Consider the following 16215-nt stretch of genomic DNA (forward strand, 5'->3'; position numbering starts at 1 on the left):
AGCCAATTTGTCATATTTCAGTCCTAAGATTAAGAAAATGTGTCATTTTTTGGCAATTTCCCAATTTTCTTTTACTCCAACCCATATGTTTTTTCTTATTCAATTAATATATGTAGTACCCACTCTTCAAAGCAAAAAAAATAATTTAAAAGCTAATTTTCATGATTTTTTATTGGTACATTACTAGTACCCACACAACAAAACATTTAAAAAATAATTTGACATCTTATTTTCTCATATGTAAAAAATGGCATCGCATAATAGATATGTCAATTCACATAAGATTGACATATCGGTTAGAGCTTCTATTTGCCTTCAAATTTTATTACGGGACACTCCACTTAAAATTTGATATTTCCTTTGAAGATGGTCTAGTGTGACACTTTGACATATTTTAAAGTTTTGTTACACCCGATATGTCAAATTCAAAAAGGTTTTTTATATTAGCACCTCACATAATGTTAAATTCACCCCACATAAAAATTCAATATTAAATTACTTATATACCCAACTATGCAATGATAATTCTGACCTTATTAGGTTTTAAAAATATAAGAAATTTATAAACACGCCCCACATCACTTTTAACGTGTTAACTATCAAAACCTCTTACACCCTCTATTGTTGAACAAAACTCTAACCAATGAAACTCCAAACATGTTGATTGTGAAAAATTATTTTTGACGAATTAAATACGAAATCGATGTTTCAGAAGCTTTACATGGATAAGATTCCATATCTATTAGATATTACTTTTTCTCTATTGGATTCTTTCCATATAATTTGGTGTTACAGCCTCGCTTCCCACCACTAGATTTCCTAAATATATCCCAACACATTGTGAAAACTGCTAAAGAAAATTGTGTAACAAGGAGGATTGTGTTTGATACCTCAAAGATTGCTGCTCTCCAGTCCATAGCTGCAAGTGCCACAGTGCCAAGCCCTACGCGTACTAAAGCCATTTCCGCACTCATTTGGAAATGCACAATGGAAGCATCAAGATCAAGACTAGATTACGGAAGGCCCTCAGTGTGGTCTCAAGTGGTGAACATGAGGGAAATATTGGTGCAGAGGTGGCCGGTGGTAGAAAACTTCTTGGAAAATGAGAAATTACTGGTTGGAGAGAACGCCAAGCTTCCAAGATGTGGGGTGTGGAGTAGGGTTTTCTCTGAACCAAGAAGCTGGGTCCGCGATTTGTATATTGATATTTTCAATCAGAGAGGTGTGGGAGGGGAAATATGGAAAACTAGCCACATTTTGTCGCACGAAGTGATTTTTAGCCTGCTTTTTATAATTCTTATAAATTTAACCAAAAGTCCATGCAAAAGTTCTAAAATACCCTTGCATACATATGTTTTTGACGACTAGGTTTCTTGACTCGAATCGATTCAACCTTTTCCTACTCTGCCGGAGAGCTTCGTCGACTATCAATGAGGATTCGGACCCAGCAGTCCCACTCTCGAGCGTCTGAACAAGAATGGATTCGCTGTATCGTTTCCTCACCGAATCAATCCACGTCAAGGCTCTAATCAGCAAGGACCATATGGAAATGGTACTGGGTCGAATGTATTCCCAAAAGTATGTCAACTGTTTAGCTACTGAAACTAAAGCTTCGATCTTTATGTACTTGTCCATCTGGGTGCAGCAAGAGAAGCTTCTAAGTGGTGGCAGATTTGAAAAGCAACTTGAAGCATTGCAGCGAGGTGGTGGGAGTAGGGTTGTGACTTGTGAGAGCTATGGAGTAGGAAGAGGAGGGCATGGACATGATTGTGAATGACTTTAGTCATTGAGGGTATATTAGTACTTTTATATTAACATTAGGTTATAACTATTAAATTTTAGTTATTTTTTTCAAATTTCCCATGGGTATGATAAATATTTTCAAATAATAATAAAATTAATGTAAAATGCATTCAATAATTAATTCAAAATTTTTTTGAAGCTGCTATTAATTTTGACAATAAAGTTAAGAGTTGTCAATTCATGTTATGCCGCAACAAATTTGATTTTTTTTGTTGGAAAACATTGTTAATGTTTGTTTTGATTGCTAATAATGATTTGAACATTTTGACATTTTTTTTAAAATTCTTAAGGTAATCTCATTTTAATTTTACTCCACTTTCTCTTCTCCCACAGTAACTCCCACTAAATTCCAATAAAAAAATAATAACAAAAAAAAAAAATTATATATATATATATATATATATCCGAAGCACAGTTACTGGCTGGGAGCCTGGGACTGATACATTTTTCCATCTCACAGCAACAAGCAAGTTTCTTCTCGCTTCACTTCCTCAGCATAATCCAGCTTCTCAGTTCAGTTTAGGTATGAAGTTTTTCAGCTACCTCTAGATTCTGGAATCCTACATCTGGGTGTTTAATTTGGTTTTGTTTCTAGCTGTTAGAGGGTTTTGTTTTTCACTAATTGGAAATGGAAAAAAAAATTACATTTTTACCGTTTCAAACGCACAATTAGCCATTTTAATATCTGGGTTATGATATATATAATAACCATAGTCATGTTGACATATGGCAGTGTGTCATTGGTTAGTTACTTAGTTTGAGTTAGTTAGAATGGAGTTGTTAGAAAAGGGTAATAGAGTCATTGTGTAATGTGATATTTAGCTAGTATAAATAGCTGATATTGTAGGGATGTTTGGCATTCTGAAAAACTTTACTTTCTCTAATCTGTGAAATACAAAATCTCTCGACTTCTTCTCTTTCTTCATTTCTGGTTACATATCTCTGTTCAATACACTTAGGGCATTATACATTCAGGGGTTAATATGGTATCATCGCCGGTGAAGGTTGACGGCCGTGTTCGATCCCTGGGGTTTCTTCCGCTACTCTGATGCAGATTCTTGGTGGGTCTTGCAAGGGTTTTCTGTCGCTGATCTGGTGAGATTGTTCATGTTTCTTTATCTGGGTTTTCTTGAATGTTGATTGCGTTCTGTACAAAAATGGCGTTTGAGATTCTGTCATGTTTCTCGTGAATTGGGGATTCTATTATGTTTTCTCCTGTATTGCTGAATTGGTGAATTGGGGATTCTGTCATGTTTTCTCCTGATTTGTTGAATGGATTCTGGTGTATGAATTGTGAAATTGTCTGTTAGTTGACGTATTGATTGCAGTACTATAATTTGGTTGCTTTGTTACAAGCAAGTGTTCGTCTTTCTTGATTTCTTTAGAGTGTCATTCTCTGGAGCTAGTTTTGGTTTGATCGTATAGTTGTCTTGATCTGTGGAACTATCAATCTTTCTGTCATGGATATGTCTTCATTTAAGGTTGAAGGTGTTTTGGGAATGCTTACTATTAAGCTTAGGGATGATAATTTTGCTAAATGGGCATTTCAGTTTCAGTCGGTGCTAAGGGGGTATAAGTTGTTTGGTCATTTTGATGGTACCACTCCTTGTCCATCAAAGTTTGTTGTTGATTCAGAACTTGGGGTTACAAGAGAGGTCACAGGTGCATATACTGCATGGGAAACTGTTGATATGGCATTATTGAGTTTATTGCTTGCTACTTTAACTGATGAGGCTATGGAGTATGTGATTGGATGTCGCACTGCATATGAGGCTTGGAATAATCTTGTTGATCGATATGCCACTGTGTCTAAATCTAGAATCAATCATTTGAAAACTGAACTACACACGATTCAAAAAGGGTCTGATACAATTGATAAATATTTGTTGAGGCTCAAGCATATTAGAGAACAACTAAGTGCTGCAGGTGAGACTATTTCAGATAATGATGTTATGATTGCTGGTCTTGCTGGTTTACCAAAGGAATTTGGCGTTATTCGTACTGTTATATTGGCTAGGGAGTCCACACTCACGTTGAAGGAGTTCCGGGCATTGTTACTCGGTACTGAGAGGGAAATTGAGGGGGATATGAACATAGTTACTCAGAATATGTCTGCTTTGTATGTGCAAGGGTCCAGTTCTGGTCCAGCTACTGCTTCTAGTTCAAACACTGGGTCTCACTCGTCTGCTTCATCTTCAAATTCTCACAGTCATGCTCATATTCCAGCTGTCACTGCTGGTACTGTCACAGCAGTACCATGTGATTCTTTGGCATCTTTACCACCACATCTAAGTTCCCAGCCATATTTGTCTTCACAATCTCAATTCCAGTAGCCATATTATTTTCCACCACCTGGTGTGTTTCCAAATGAGTCATATGGGTATGGTTTTTCTGCAAATTCTAGTGGTCCACCTGTCTCTAGATCACAGTCCTCAAATGTACCCTCTGGATCATTTGGAAATAATTACAGGGGTAATAACAACTACAGGGGTGGTAACAATTACAGGCATAATAATGGTTTTAGAGGAAGAGGGAATTCCTCAGGGTACTTGGGGGGATCTAGACAATCTGGGAATCCTACTACCTGGTCAGGCATTGTTGATAATAGGACTACAGTGGTGATTGAGTGTCAGATCTGTAACAAGAGAGGTCATACTGCAGTTAACTGTTTTCAAAGGAATACCAATATGCCTCTTACAGGTGTTGCAGTTGAGTGTCAGATCTGTGGGAAGAGAGGTCACTCAGCCTTGGATTGCTATCACAGGGGAAACTATGCTTATCAAGGTCATCCTCCACCTTCATCTTTGTCTGCCATGAATGCACAGCAGTCACCTCACTCTTTTCCTCAAGATACCTGGATTGTTGATTCTGGTGCGTCCCATCATATAACCTCTGACATTAGTGCTCTTTCTCAAGTAAAACCCTTTGAGGGTTCTGAAAAAATAACAATTGGGAATGGTACTGGTCTCCCAATTAAACATATTGGATCTACTAAGCTTCAGACTCCTACTCATTCCCTGATTCTTAACAAAGTTTTACATGTGCCTACTATTGCTAGGAGTTTACTTTCTGTGAAACAGTTATGTGCAGATAATAACAGCTGGTTTATATGTGATGAGTCTGCATTCTTTGTGCAGGACAAGAGGACAAGGGAGATAGTGTACCAGGGAAAGAGTAGGCCTGATGAATTGTTCCAGATTCCAGTCGTCACAAGTGCAAAGGGTTCTCAGCATATCACCAGGTGTCCAGCAGCTTATCTGGGAAAAGCAGTGAAGAATAATGTCTGGCATCAGAGATTAGGACATCCAGCTCATGATGTAATGACTTTCATGTTGAAACAATCGAATATTCCAGTTCAAACAGATGATAATCATCATACTTGTATCTCTTGTATTCAAGGCAAAATGTCTAGGCTTCCATTTCCTGTTAGAACTGATAGGTGTACATCTCCTTTTCAGAAAGTACATACTGATGTCTGGGGACCAGCACCTGTAAGATCTATAGAGGGCTATAGGTATTATGTAACATTTGTTGATGAATATACGAGATTTGTTTGGATATTCCCCATGAACAATAAATCTGATGTGTTTACAATTTTTGTTCAGTTCTATCAGTTTGTCCTGACTCAGTTTCGCATTCCAATTAAGTCCTTACAAACAGATGGGGGAGGTGAATATACCAGCAAGAGGTTTGCTTCCTTTCTTGCTGCCAAAGGAATTATACAACTTATTTCCTGTCCTTATACTCCTCAGCAGAATGGAGTTGCTGAGAGGAAACATAGGCATATTTTGGACACTACAATTACTCTTCTTAGTGCTTCTGGCTTGCCTTCTGTGTTCTGGTATCTTGCTTGTGCTCATTCAGTTAGGCTCATTAATAACATGCCTTGCAAAAGCTTGTGTTTTAGTTCTCCATACTTGTCATTATATAAGAAGCTACCAGATATCCAAGTCCTTAAGATCTTTGGTTCAGCTGTATTTCCATGTCTCAGACCATACAATAGTAACAAATTACAACCAAGATCAGTGATGTGTGTATTTTTGGGTTATCACCAAGGATACAAAGGAGTGATATGTTATAATTTGCAAACCAAGAGGATGGTTATTTCCAGGCATGTCTATTTTGATGAATCTCTATTTCCTGCCAGAATGGTTTCACATACAAGTCCTGCAAGAATGGCTAGTCATGAGGAACAGGAGCAATCAAGACCTGTATCTGTGTTGGTCACTATACCAGTGTCTTCTTCACAGCACAATACAACTTCTGGAGGTTCTCAACACTCTTTATCTCAGTCAGATGTCGATTTATTTTCTCCAAATAATACCCCATCAGAAGATCGTGTGTCACCAGAGCCAGAAGTTCAGGGCTCTGACACATCTCTGGTTCACTCTTCTTCACCAGTTCCTACTCCAGTGCTATCTGTCATTGCCTCTGCTTCTCAACAGCAAGTTATTCCTTCTCTCTCACCTCCACATACTCCTAATTTGGTCTCCACACCTATCACTAGGGAGTGTATTCAAACCAGGTTACGAACTGGTGCTATTCCCAGGAAAAGCTTTGTGGGTTGTCTTGCTTCTCTACCTCAGTTGTCCTCTTTACAACTTGATGATTTCTATTCTGATGGTTCCTCTACCCCTTTGCGTGTGCCTGTATCTGAGGGATTTTCCTTTATTGCTGACATTTCAACTTGTGAAGAACCTAAGACATTTAAAGCTGCTTCTATGTCACCAGAATGGCAAACTGCCATGCAAGAGGAGTTTCATGCATTACAATCTCAAGGCACGTGGATACTTGTTCCACCACCTTCCCATAGGTCTGTTATTGGCAGTAAATGGGTGTATAAGGTTAAGAAAAATCCAGATGGTAGCATATCTCGGTTCAAAGCTCGTTTGGTAGCCCAGGGGTATTCTCAGGAGCAAGGCTTGGATTACTCAGAGACCTTCAGTCCAGTGGTTCGCCATACCACTGTGAGGCTTATCTTGGCTTTAGCTACTCAGTTCAGTTGGTCATTACGACAACTCGATATCAAAAATGCTTTTCTTCATGGTGACTTGGAGGAGGATGTTTATATGAAACAACCACAGGGGTTTGTGGATGCTACCTGCCCTGGCAATGTTTGCAAATTGGTCAAATCCCTGTATGGGTTAAAACAGGCCCCTCGAGCTTGGAACTCGAAGTTCACAAGCTATCTTCCAGCTGTTGGTTTTCAATCCTCTTCTTCTGATTCGAGTCTTTTTGTCAAGATTGATGGTAGTGATATCATTTTGCTCTTATTGTATGTTGATGACATCATTCTTACTGGATCAGATTCTACTAAAATTCAATCTGTCATTGATGATCTTGCTGGTGTATTTGAACTCAAGGATATGGGGAGGTTAACATATTTTTTGGGATTGCATATACAATATAGAGCTGATGGTTCTTTGTTTATCTCCCAAGCTAAATATGCCAAGGATGTGTTACAAAAGGCAGGAATGGATACCTGCAAATCTACATCTACGCCATGTAAACCTCATACTCAAATTCTGGCTGGTGAAGGAACTTTGGTGTCTGATCCTAGTCACTATAGGAGCATTGTTGGGGCTCTCCAGTACCTTACTTTTACTCGTCCTGATATAGCCTACTCAGTGAACATGGTCTGCCAATTCATGGCACAACCAACTGATGTCCACATGGTCTTGGTCAAAAGGATTTTGAGGTACATTCAGGGGACGATTGGTTATGGCTTACACTATACCAAAAGCCAGGAATTCAATATTACTGCCTATTCTGACTCAGATTGGGCAGCGGATATCAACACCAGACGATCAATCACAGGTTTTGTTGTCTATTTGGGGAACAATCCAGTTTCTTGGCAGTCTAAAAAGCAGTCCACAGTTTCTCGAAGCTCCACGGAGGCAGAGTATAAGGCATTAGCTCACTGTGCAGCTGATGTGTTTTGGATTCGTTCTGTGTTTAAGGATCTTCATCAATCCATCTCAGTTCCACCATCCCTATACTGTGATAACATTTCTACCCTGGCTTTGAGTTCCAATCCAGTTTTTCACTCCAAGATCAAGCATCTTGACACGGACTATCACTTTGTGCGTGAAAAGGTTCAACGAGGGGATCTTCTGGTCCACTACATTCCCACAGATGATCAGGTGGCCGATGTCTTTACAAAGGGTTTGCATAGTCCCATTTTTCAGAAACATTGCAGGTCTCTTGGCTTGGGTATTGGTTCTACAGCAAACTTAGCTTCCCTAGCTCAGCTCAGTTTGTGGGGGGAGTAATAACCATAGTCATGTTGACATATGGCAGTGTGTCATTGGTTAGTTACTTAGTTTGAGTTAGTTAGAATGGAGTTGTTAGAAAAGGGTAATAGAGTCATTGTGTAATGTGATATTTAGCTAGTATAAATAGCTGATATTGTAGGGATGTTTGGCATTCTGAAAAACTTTACTTTCTCTAATCTGTGAAATACAAAATCTCTCGACTTCTTCTCTTTCTTCATTTCTGGTTACATATCTCTGTTCAATACACTTAGGGCATTATACATTCAGGGGTTAATAATATACTCTCTGTGTGTTGATGTAAAGGAAAGTTCTTTCCTTTACATTCCCATTTTATCCTTTCCAAAGTTGATTGTGGAATGGATTTGTTTGCAATTTGCTCCTTAATCTAAATTCATTATTTTTCTGTTTTTGTTTCGTTACGTTTTGATTCAGAATGAGCAACAAACGGTGCAAGACTCCCTCTTACATCTCTGAACAAGTCTTGACTAACATACTAGTAAAATTACCAGTAAAATCGCTTGTCCGGTTTATGTGCGTATCAAAGTCATGGGGTCATTTGATTCCCAGTTCAAGTTTCGTTAGCACACACCTGATGAATACCCGAAAGCATGCTCCTACCTATCTAGTTGCTTTCCACCAGAACTCGAGAGACAAACGAAAGATTGGCTACTCTCTTTTTTGTAATGAAACATTTGAGCAGTACTTGGAGTTAAGGCTTCCATCCGAAAATGGAAAACATTTTGGGATATACGGTTCAAGTAATGGTTTACTTTGCATTTCTACAAGAATTTTGGTTTGGAGGAGTCAAATAGAGATATGGAACCCATCTGTTAGGAAGATTAGGATCCTTCCACTTATTGGCCTTCCACAGCATCCTGGTGCCAAATATGACATTGGTCTCTCATTTGGGTTCCACCCAGAGCTTAACGACTACAAGGTGGTAAGGATGCTGCATTTTGGTCAAAGGTTGATGGATTCCTTTACCGTGGCAGTTTATTCTTTTAGCACAGACTCTTGGTGGAGGATTGAAGTAATTCCTGATTGGTTAAAGTGCCCGTGGCAGTATTTGGGATGTGAATTTTGGAATGGAATAGCGTATTGGCTTATCATGAAGGATTCAATTGTCAGGATGTGTCATTAGATACGGACAGTGAAAAGTTTGAACAAGTGGTGGTGCCGAATACTATTTCTTCAGGAAGTCTCTGTATCAAAGTGTATAAGGAATCAATTTGCCTGCTTCAAGTCTTTCTTCGAAGGGATGGAAAGAAACAAGTTAACTTATGGGCTATGCAAGAGGGGTCTTTTGAAAAGTTGTGTTTTTTCGTCATTTATGGAGAAGGTAGTCTCCCGTTGTGCTTTCGGACAGACAATGAACTGTTTGTGGAAGATGGAGATTATCGTGATGGCATGGCAGATCTGGTTTTATATACACTTCAATCCAACCAGGTTCGGGTTAATAGAACCGGGATTAGGTTGGTGCTTTCTCGCTATGGGGGTCTTCATTTTGGATCTTTATACAATTGCTCTGCGAATTCTTATGTTGAAAGTTTAATTTTACTCAATGATGGAAGAAATGCACAGCTTCCTTATTGGTAAGTGCATTTGGCCATTTTATTGTTATTTCAGTTTCCTCTGTTTTTTCATGATCCTAAGTATATCCAAGACGAGTTGCATATTAGAAGATTGAAATGTAATGTTTGACTTGATTTATGAGAAGTGCAGTGGGTATGTACTCTCTTTTTCTTTTTACGGTTTTTATTTCAGTTTCTTTAGCATGGTATCAGATATTTTGTGTTTCCTTGCATAGTTTCTCACTGCTTTAGTCTACAATACCAAATTAATTTGGTTAATGTGCGCCATATTACAGAAAATTCTTCATTTCATTACTTGATTAGATTACCTTAACTTTTTTCGTGAATTTCGCTGGGCAGACGGAACCTAAATAGAAGACATGATCCCTGTTGCATTGGTTATATGTTGTCAGTTCCAACCATAGTGGCAAACAATAACTCAATACTGAATAACCGCAGTGCTGGGAAATTTTATTCCTTTATATTGCATATTTTTTGAGTGGCAAAGTTTTATCTGGTTTTTAAACTCTTGTAACTGGTAAAGTTTTATCTGGTTTTTAAGTGGGGTCCATGTAATCATTTTATTTAGGATAGTGTTATTCATATATATTTTTTTTTAATATTTTACATAATTCTCAATTTTTGACTATTGAATCGAATAAATTGGATAAGATCAAAAGACAAAAATTGACAAAGAGTATATGGAAGATAAAAAAGAGGTGTGCAAATAGCACCACCTTTATTTATTTCAATCAAGTTCATTGATTAATTTTATAGCACTCAAGTTCAAATTATAACCTTTTTTTTTATGGTTTTAAACATGCCTGACAATTTTTTATATGATCCATTAACAGGACATGTAAACGGCATGAAAATAATGAATTTTGGGTCAACACAATAAGAACCCGTTAATAACGGGTCCTTAACAGGTTTACACGAATGTGACACGTGGGTAGCCCGATTCGACACGTTAAGAAAAAGTTATTTTGATGATTTTAATTTTACTAAAAAAACTTACTATAGAATAAAATAACCATATTTTATCTTAAATATGTATTATTGTATTATTATTCTATATAAATTTAAAAAAATTTAAGTTTTATTTATTTTTATGGTACACTATAGGCAAAGGCTGAGATTAAAAAAATTATAAAACACATTAAAAAAAAAATAGCAAGTAATTAAAAAATACCAAACACATTACAAAATTATAATAATTAATTTAAAAGTGCAAAAAATGTGAAAAAAATATGCAAACGCTCGTGATCACTTCTCTAGCTTTGAGTCTTGGTACATCATCGTTTGAATTTTTAAAACCATACAAACCCTCATGAATAGTATTTTTAAGCGGGTTCAAAATAAATAAAATTCATAATCATTAATGTACAAGTCTGAAAAATGTAAAAGCATATATAAATGTGTAAGGTTCTTCAACCTTAAAATGCAACTCCCTTTATTTTGCATATCTTAAACATTTGATATTTTGTATTATTGTACTAATATTTTTTCATTAGACTCTTATTTTGGAGTATGTAATATTTGAAAGACAAATGTTTTTTTCTTTTTTTCCTTTTTAATGTTTTGAAGTAATATATATGTGACAATATGATATGCATATACTAATTTAGTATTATGTTTTCCATTTTTTGTTTGTCAAATTATTTTTTTCATTTTCATTATTTATTGATTTAAATATATTTTCTTTAACTGGTAACGGATCGGGTCATATTACCTGATAATATTAACGGGTTGGTCATATTAACTGTTTACTCTAACGAGTGTTATACAATATGTCCTGTTAAAATATCGGGTATTTCACGAATATGACACGAACACGAAAAACACAACACGAATGCCAGGTCTAGTTTTAATGCATGATTAAAAAAAAATAATAATTTATCACAAATTGTCCTTGAGGTTGATCAAACTCATCACTTTAGTCCCTCACTTAAAATCAATCAATGTTGTCCCTAACATTCATTATCGCACATCAATTTGGTTCTTTTGTATAAATTCCGTCAACTATTATGTTAGTATGTATGTGGGACCCACAAACCTAATAAAATGGTGACACGTGAATTATACAAAATAAGAGTTTTTATCGCAATGGTCGTCTCTGACATTGATCCAACTCCTCATTTTGGTTACTGAAAAAAAGGAAAGCAAAAATATGAATTGTACATGAAATTGTGTTCGATCCAAAAACAACACTTAAGAAGGATAAATATACATGCGCTCTGCAATTTCACTCCTCAGTTCTATAAGTGGCAAGTGCCACTTGTTCTAAAAAGGGTCAACTTCGACTGTTCCCACTTTATGAGTGCTGATTACATCCCTTACTTGAAAACCAATTGCAAACCCCAGCCCATGATCAGTTTCTTTGATCTTTCTTTCGTCAACATTTTTTCAAAACACAGTATTAAAAACAAAAGTTGCTCACTCAGCTATATTCTTCTGCATGGGTTGTGGCATTATAGTCATCTGAAAAGACAAAACTGGATTGGGGGAAACACTTTGGTATCATAGATGTGAAATTATACTAAAACATAAGCGCTTGATGACAACTTCTCATTTTTCAGTCTCATTTCATTAAAAAAATTCAATCACCCGCATTAATATATATATATATATTTACAACCCGCATAAAAATCCCAAATTGCAAAACACTAAAATTCAACAGAAAACCGCCATTCATTTCATCATTACAAACAGAACCCAATTCTTCAAAAAATTTAAAAAATATAATTTGAGATTGGACGCATGCCTGTCATTAAATCTCTCCCTCCTCGATTTCTCACGGCAAGCTTTTGCCCTGATCTAGATCACGAATCTGTTCGTCCTCTTAATACCAAAACACCACCAATCAAATAATCAATTTCGTGACAAACAGTTTGGAGCCATAAACTGTAAGTCGTGACCTAAAACTTCCAAATTCATTGTAAATGTAGTGGGCGAGTTTAATCTGTACCAGAGAATACTTTAGTTCCAGGAACGACGTCGTCAGGGATTGCCGGGATATGAGAGTACTCCACAGCTACTACCTCACCGTGGTTGTCTGTGAGCCCGAGTTTGAAAAGCCGCCGACTACTCGTATTCATCGTAAAACCCTCCACACGGAATTTAGTAACGTCTCTTACCCCAAGCTATCTGATAAAAAACGCAAACGAAAGACCACATTTTTCTTTCTCTTTGTCTATTTTATGAGCAACCAAACAGAAAACAAGAAAAATTAATGAGAAGTGTCTATATATATATATGACACTTGCGTTGTATATATAGGGATGGACTTCTTGCGGATTTGGTGGCATTTTCCTCCATGGGAATTATGTTCATGATTGGTTTGAGTTTGTCGACGATGTCAATAAAGTCAACCTTGTTATTCCCCCCAATGATGATCGTAAATTTGAAGGGTTGATTCTGTTCTGCTTGTACAGCTCAGGGAAGAGAATTGATCGTCCTCTTCCTCTTGCTATTACTGATATAAATAATACTCAGCGTATTGAGTTGCAAGCCAACATAAGCAGAGAAGATTGGGTGAAGCAGCTAAAAGATGAACAAAATTATCTTTGGCAGGGGCAATTATCGAACGATAAGCTTAAATTGCAAGGCGGGTATAAAGTCGAAGTTGGTATAATTTTTGCAGAATCCAAATATTCTAGGTCATTGAAGAAAACAAGGATTAAACTAGTATGGGACAAACCTATGAAGGAAAATATGCATGATTTGGATCGTGCTAATTATGTTTTTGACCCACATCCAGCTCGTTTCTATGGTGAAGCACAATCAAGCTGGTGATGCATCGTCATCATCACGCTCATCATCACATATATGAGTCAAACACCCCTTTTGTTTTTCTCTTTCCTAGTTTGATAATGAAGGCAAGTACATATTTCATACTTCTTTCAGATTCATATGATTTTTTCGATTAGTAGTTGTTTTGAATTTTGAAGATATATTGAATCTAGAAACATTTCAACATTACCACAATCAATATAAGACATTCATCCCCATATTTGACAAATACTACTCAGAATTCGCACAGAGACTTGCCATGCTTCCACTGCATATTACAGGAATTTACTTTTTAAGGTTAGAAAATCAAGGATAGCCAGGCAATAGTTTCTAATACCTTTTCATTAAACTTGACTTGCCCTAACATGTTAGTAGACGACTGACCGTACATTTTAGTAGAACTGCTACCTTTTCTACTACCTTTGCACTCGATGAACTATTTGCGCAATCAGAAAATAGTCTTCTGTCGGATTCTCCAAAACTATCGACGGAAGTTGTTTGTAAGATCGTAGAGTTGTTCCTGTTAAGATTAAAAAGCTCATCAACAACGGTTTTGCTCAATAGAATATCTCGGAAATCTTCTCCACTTCCCTTTCACTATGACTGATGTGTTCAAAGGCTTCTTCTACAGTTTTACTGTTTTAGTTTCGACTAGCGAAGGTGCCGGGGTGATGCTGCAAGTTTTAAAACCATAAAAACTATGTCAAAAGTTTTTAGTATATATACAATATGCTATAGTTACACACATGTGATTCAGGTCTTCTTCACCATTAATCGAGCAAACTGACAGAATGAAAACCAAAAATTCAAAAACTACACTTAACTACGACTGCCACCTAGTCTGAAAGTGGTCAACTTCGACTGTTCCCACTTTATGAGGGCTTATTATATCCCTCACCTGAAAACCAATAGCAAACCCCAGCCCATGTTCAGTTTCTTTGGCCCTTACAAAACGCATTTGCTACATGTTTTACACCATCCAGTTATAAAAAAATAAAAAATAAAAAAAAATAAAAACATGAAACAATTAAATATAGCTTAGATATCTCTGTAGGATTTCAATTAATAAAAAATGAAAATTCAAAAGAGAAAAAACAATACAATTAGCCGCAATGTGAATAATTATCTCACATTGATTAGAGAGCCTAAACCAAAAAGTGAAAAACAATAAATTTTGATAAAAAAATTTATACAGTAATTGGAGATTTCATGAACATTAGAACTCCACAGATGCTTAACTAAACCACAATTTTTTAGCTGGGATTGTGAATTTTGATCTTTTTCAATAACTAGCTATTTTTTAATTTGAAGACATTGATCCAAATATTCGACATATACCACTCGAATTTGCAGAAATTCTTGCCCTGCTTCCACGGTTCCACCACATATTTCGGGAACTTACTTGTAAGGTTATAAAAGCAAGGATAGCCTGAAGATGCCAATTAGCAGAAGATTGACTGTACATTTTAGTAGAACATCTACTTCCGTAGCAGTTGATGAACTCATCTGCGCAATAAAAAAATAGTCGACTTATACTGTTCCCACTTTGTGAGTGCTTGTTACATTCCTTACCTGGAAACCAATTGCAAACCCCAGCCCATGTTGAGTTTCTTGGACCCTTACAAAACTCATTTGCTATATCTACATCTACATGTCTCCTTATTTAAACACCATCAAATTAAAGATGTCACACGAAACCATGAAATCATTAATACAGTTTAGATATCTTCGTAGGATATAAATTAAAAAAACCATAGACAAATCTGTTGGGATTCAAAGGAGTTTGCTAACTCAATACCAAAATATTTGGGTGATAAGTTTACAAACTCTATCACACCTCTCACTTTGCACTCTCAATAAAATTGGACAAGGAAAGAAATAGAGAAAGGAGGGAAGCAACAAGCTTTGGCAAAACACTTGGACTTTGATATATAAAAAGAAGGTTTACAAACTGATGGAATAAGAAAGCTTACAAGCTTCTTCACAATTGGAAGTGGGATTCGGATGGGATGATACTAAAGCCTAGCAAGGAGGCTTATTTATACAAGCAGAAAATGAATAAACAATAAGACAACACATGCAAACATATCATGTGAACTTTGGACAGCTTGCACACAGCAGCTCACATCTCTGCTGTCTTTCAACACACTTTCAGCTAGCACATGGAGGAAACTTTAGTCTTTGTAGTTGCAGCATGTGTGGATACAACCTGTAAAGAAACTAGCAGCAACCTTTTACAGCCTCTTTTTATTTGAATTTCCAACACGCCCCCTCAAATCAAAACGCCTTCATGCCTAGCATTTCACGTAACAACCGGAATGATTCAACTGGTAGTAGCTTAGTGAAGATGTCAGCCACTTGTTCCTTTGTGTGACAATAGACAAGCTCAATTGTCTTTTGCTTCACATGGTCCCTTAAAAAATTGAACCTGGTATCAATGTGCTTGCTCCTTCCATGTTGAACAGGATTCTTTGCAAGTTTGATTGCAGACACGTTATCCACATGAATCACAGTCGATTCCACTTGTGGATGACACACTGACTTCAACAGATTTCTTAACCAAATTGCCTCACACACGGTTGAGGCTACAACAACGTACTCGGCTTCACACGATGACAAAGCAACAATTGATTGCTTCTTTGAAGTCCATGAGAAAGCTGTTGATCCTAGAAAAAACAGATAGCCAGTTGTGCTTTTCCTTTCATCTTGGTCACCTCCCCAATCACTATCTGAATAACCAAATAATTTTGCATCTTCACCAAAATTATAAAATA

The 16215-nt window shown here is 36.7% G+C and overlaps 1 protein-coding gene and 1 non-coding gene across 2 annotated transcripts; both read left to right on the forward strand.

Moving 5' to 3' along the window:
• Nucleotides 1-2227: 2227 nt before the first annotated feature.
• Nucleotides 2228-9827, forward strand: LOC137740581 (uncharacterized). Its single transcript, XR_015966872.1, has 2 exons — nt 2228-2326; nt 8511-9827. It is a non-coding gene; the product is annotated as an uncharacterized LOC137740581 (transcript).
• A 2839-nt stretch (nt 9828-12666) lies between these two features.
• On the forward strand, nt 12667-13519 carry LOC148694275 (uncharacterized). Its single transcript, XM_088700663.1, has 2 exons — nt 12667-12777; nt 12929-13519. Exons 1-2 carry the CDS (start codon nt 12667-12669, stop codon nt 13442-13444), a joined length of 627 nt encoding a protein of 208 aa, XP_088556789.1. The 3' UTR covers nt 13445-13519.
• The last annotated feature ends 2696 nt before the right edge of the window (nt 13520-16215 follow it).

This window comes from Pyrus communis, chromosome 9 (assembly GCF_041283825.1).
Source record: "Pyrus communis isolate YQ-2024b chromosome 9, ASM4128382v1, whole genome shotgun sequence".
In the NCBI taxonomy this organism is placed as follows: Eukaryota; Viridiplantae; Streptophyta; class Magnoliopsida; order Rosales; family Rosaceae; genus Pyrus; species Pyrus communis.

Coding starts and splice junctions, on each gene's coding strand:
- LOC148694275 (XM_088700663.1), top strand. CDS start 12,667: ATGAGAGTACTCCACAGCTACTACCTCACCGTGGTTGTCTGTGAGCCC. Junction 12,778..12,928: donor TCCACACGGAATTTAGTAAC/GTCTCTTACCCC, acceptor TTGTATATATAG/GGATGGACTTCTTGCGGATT.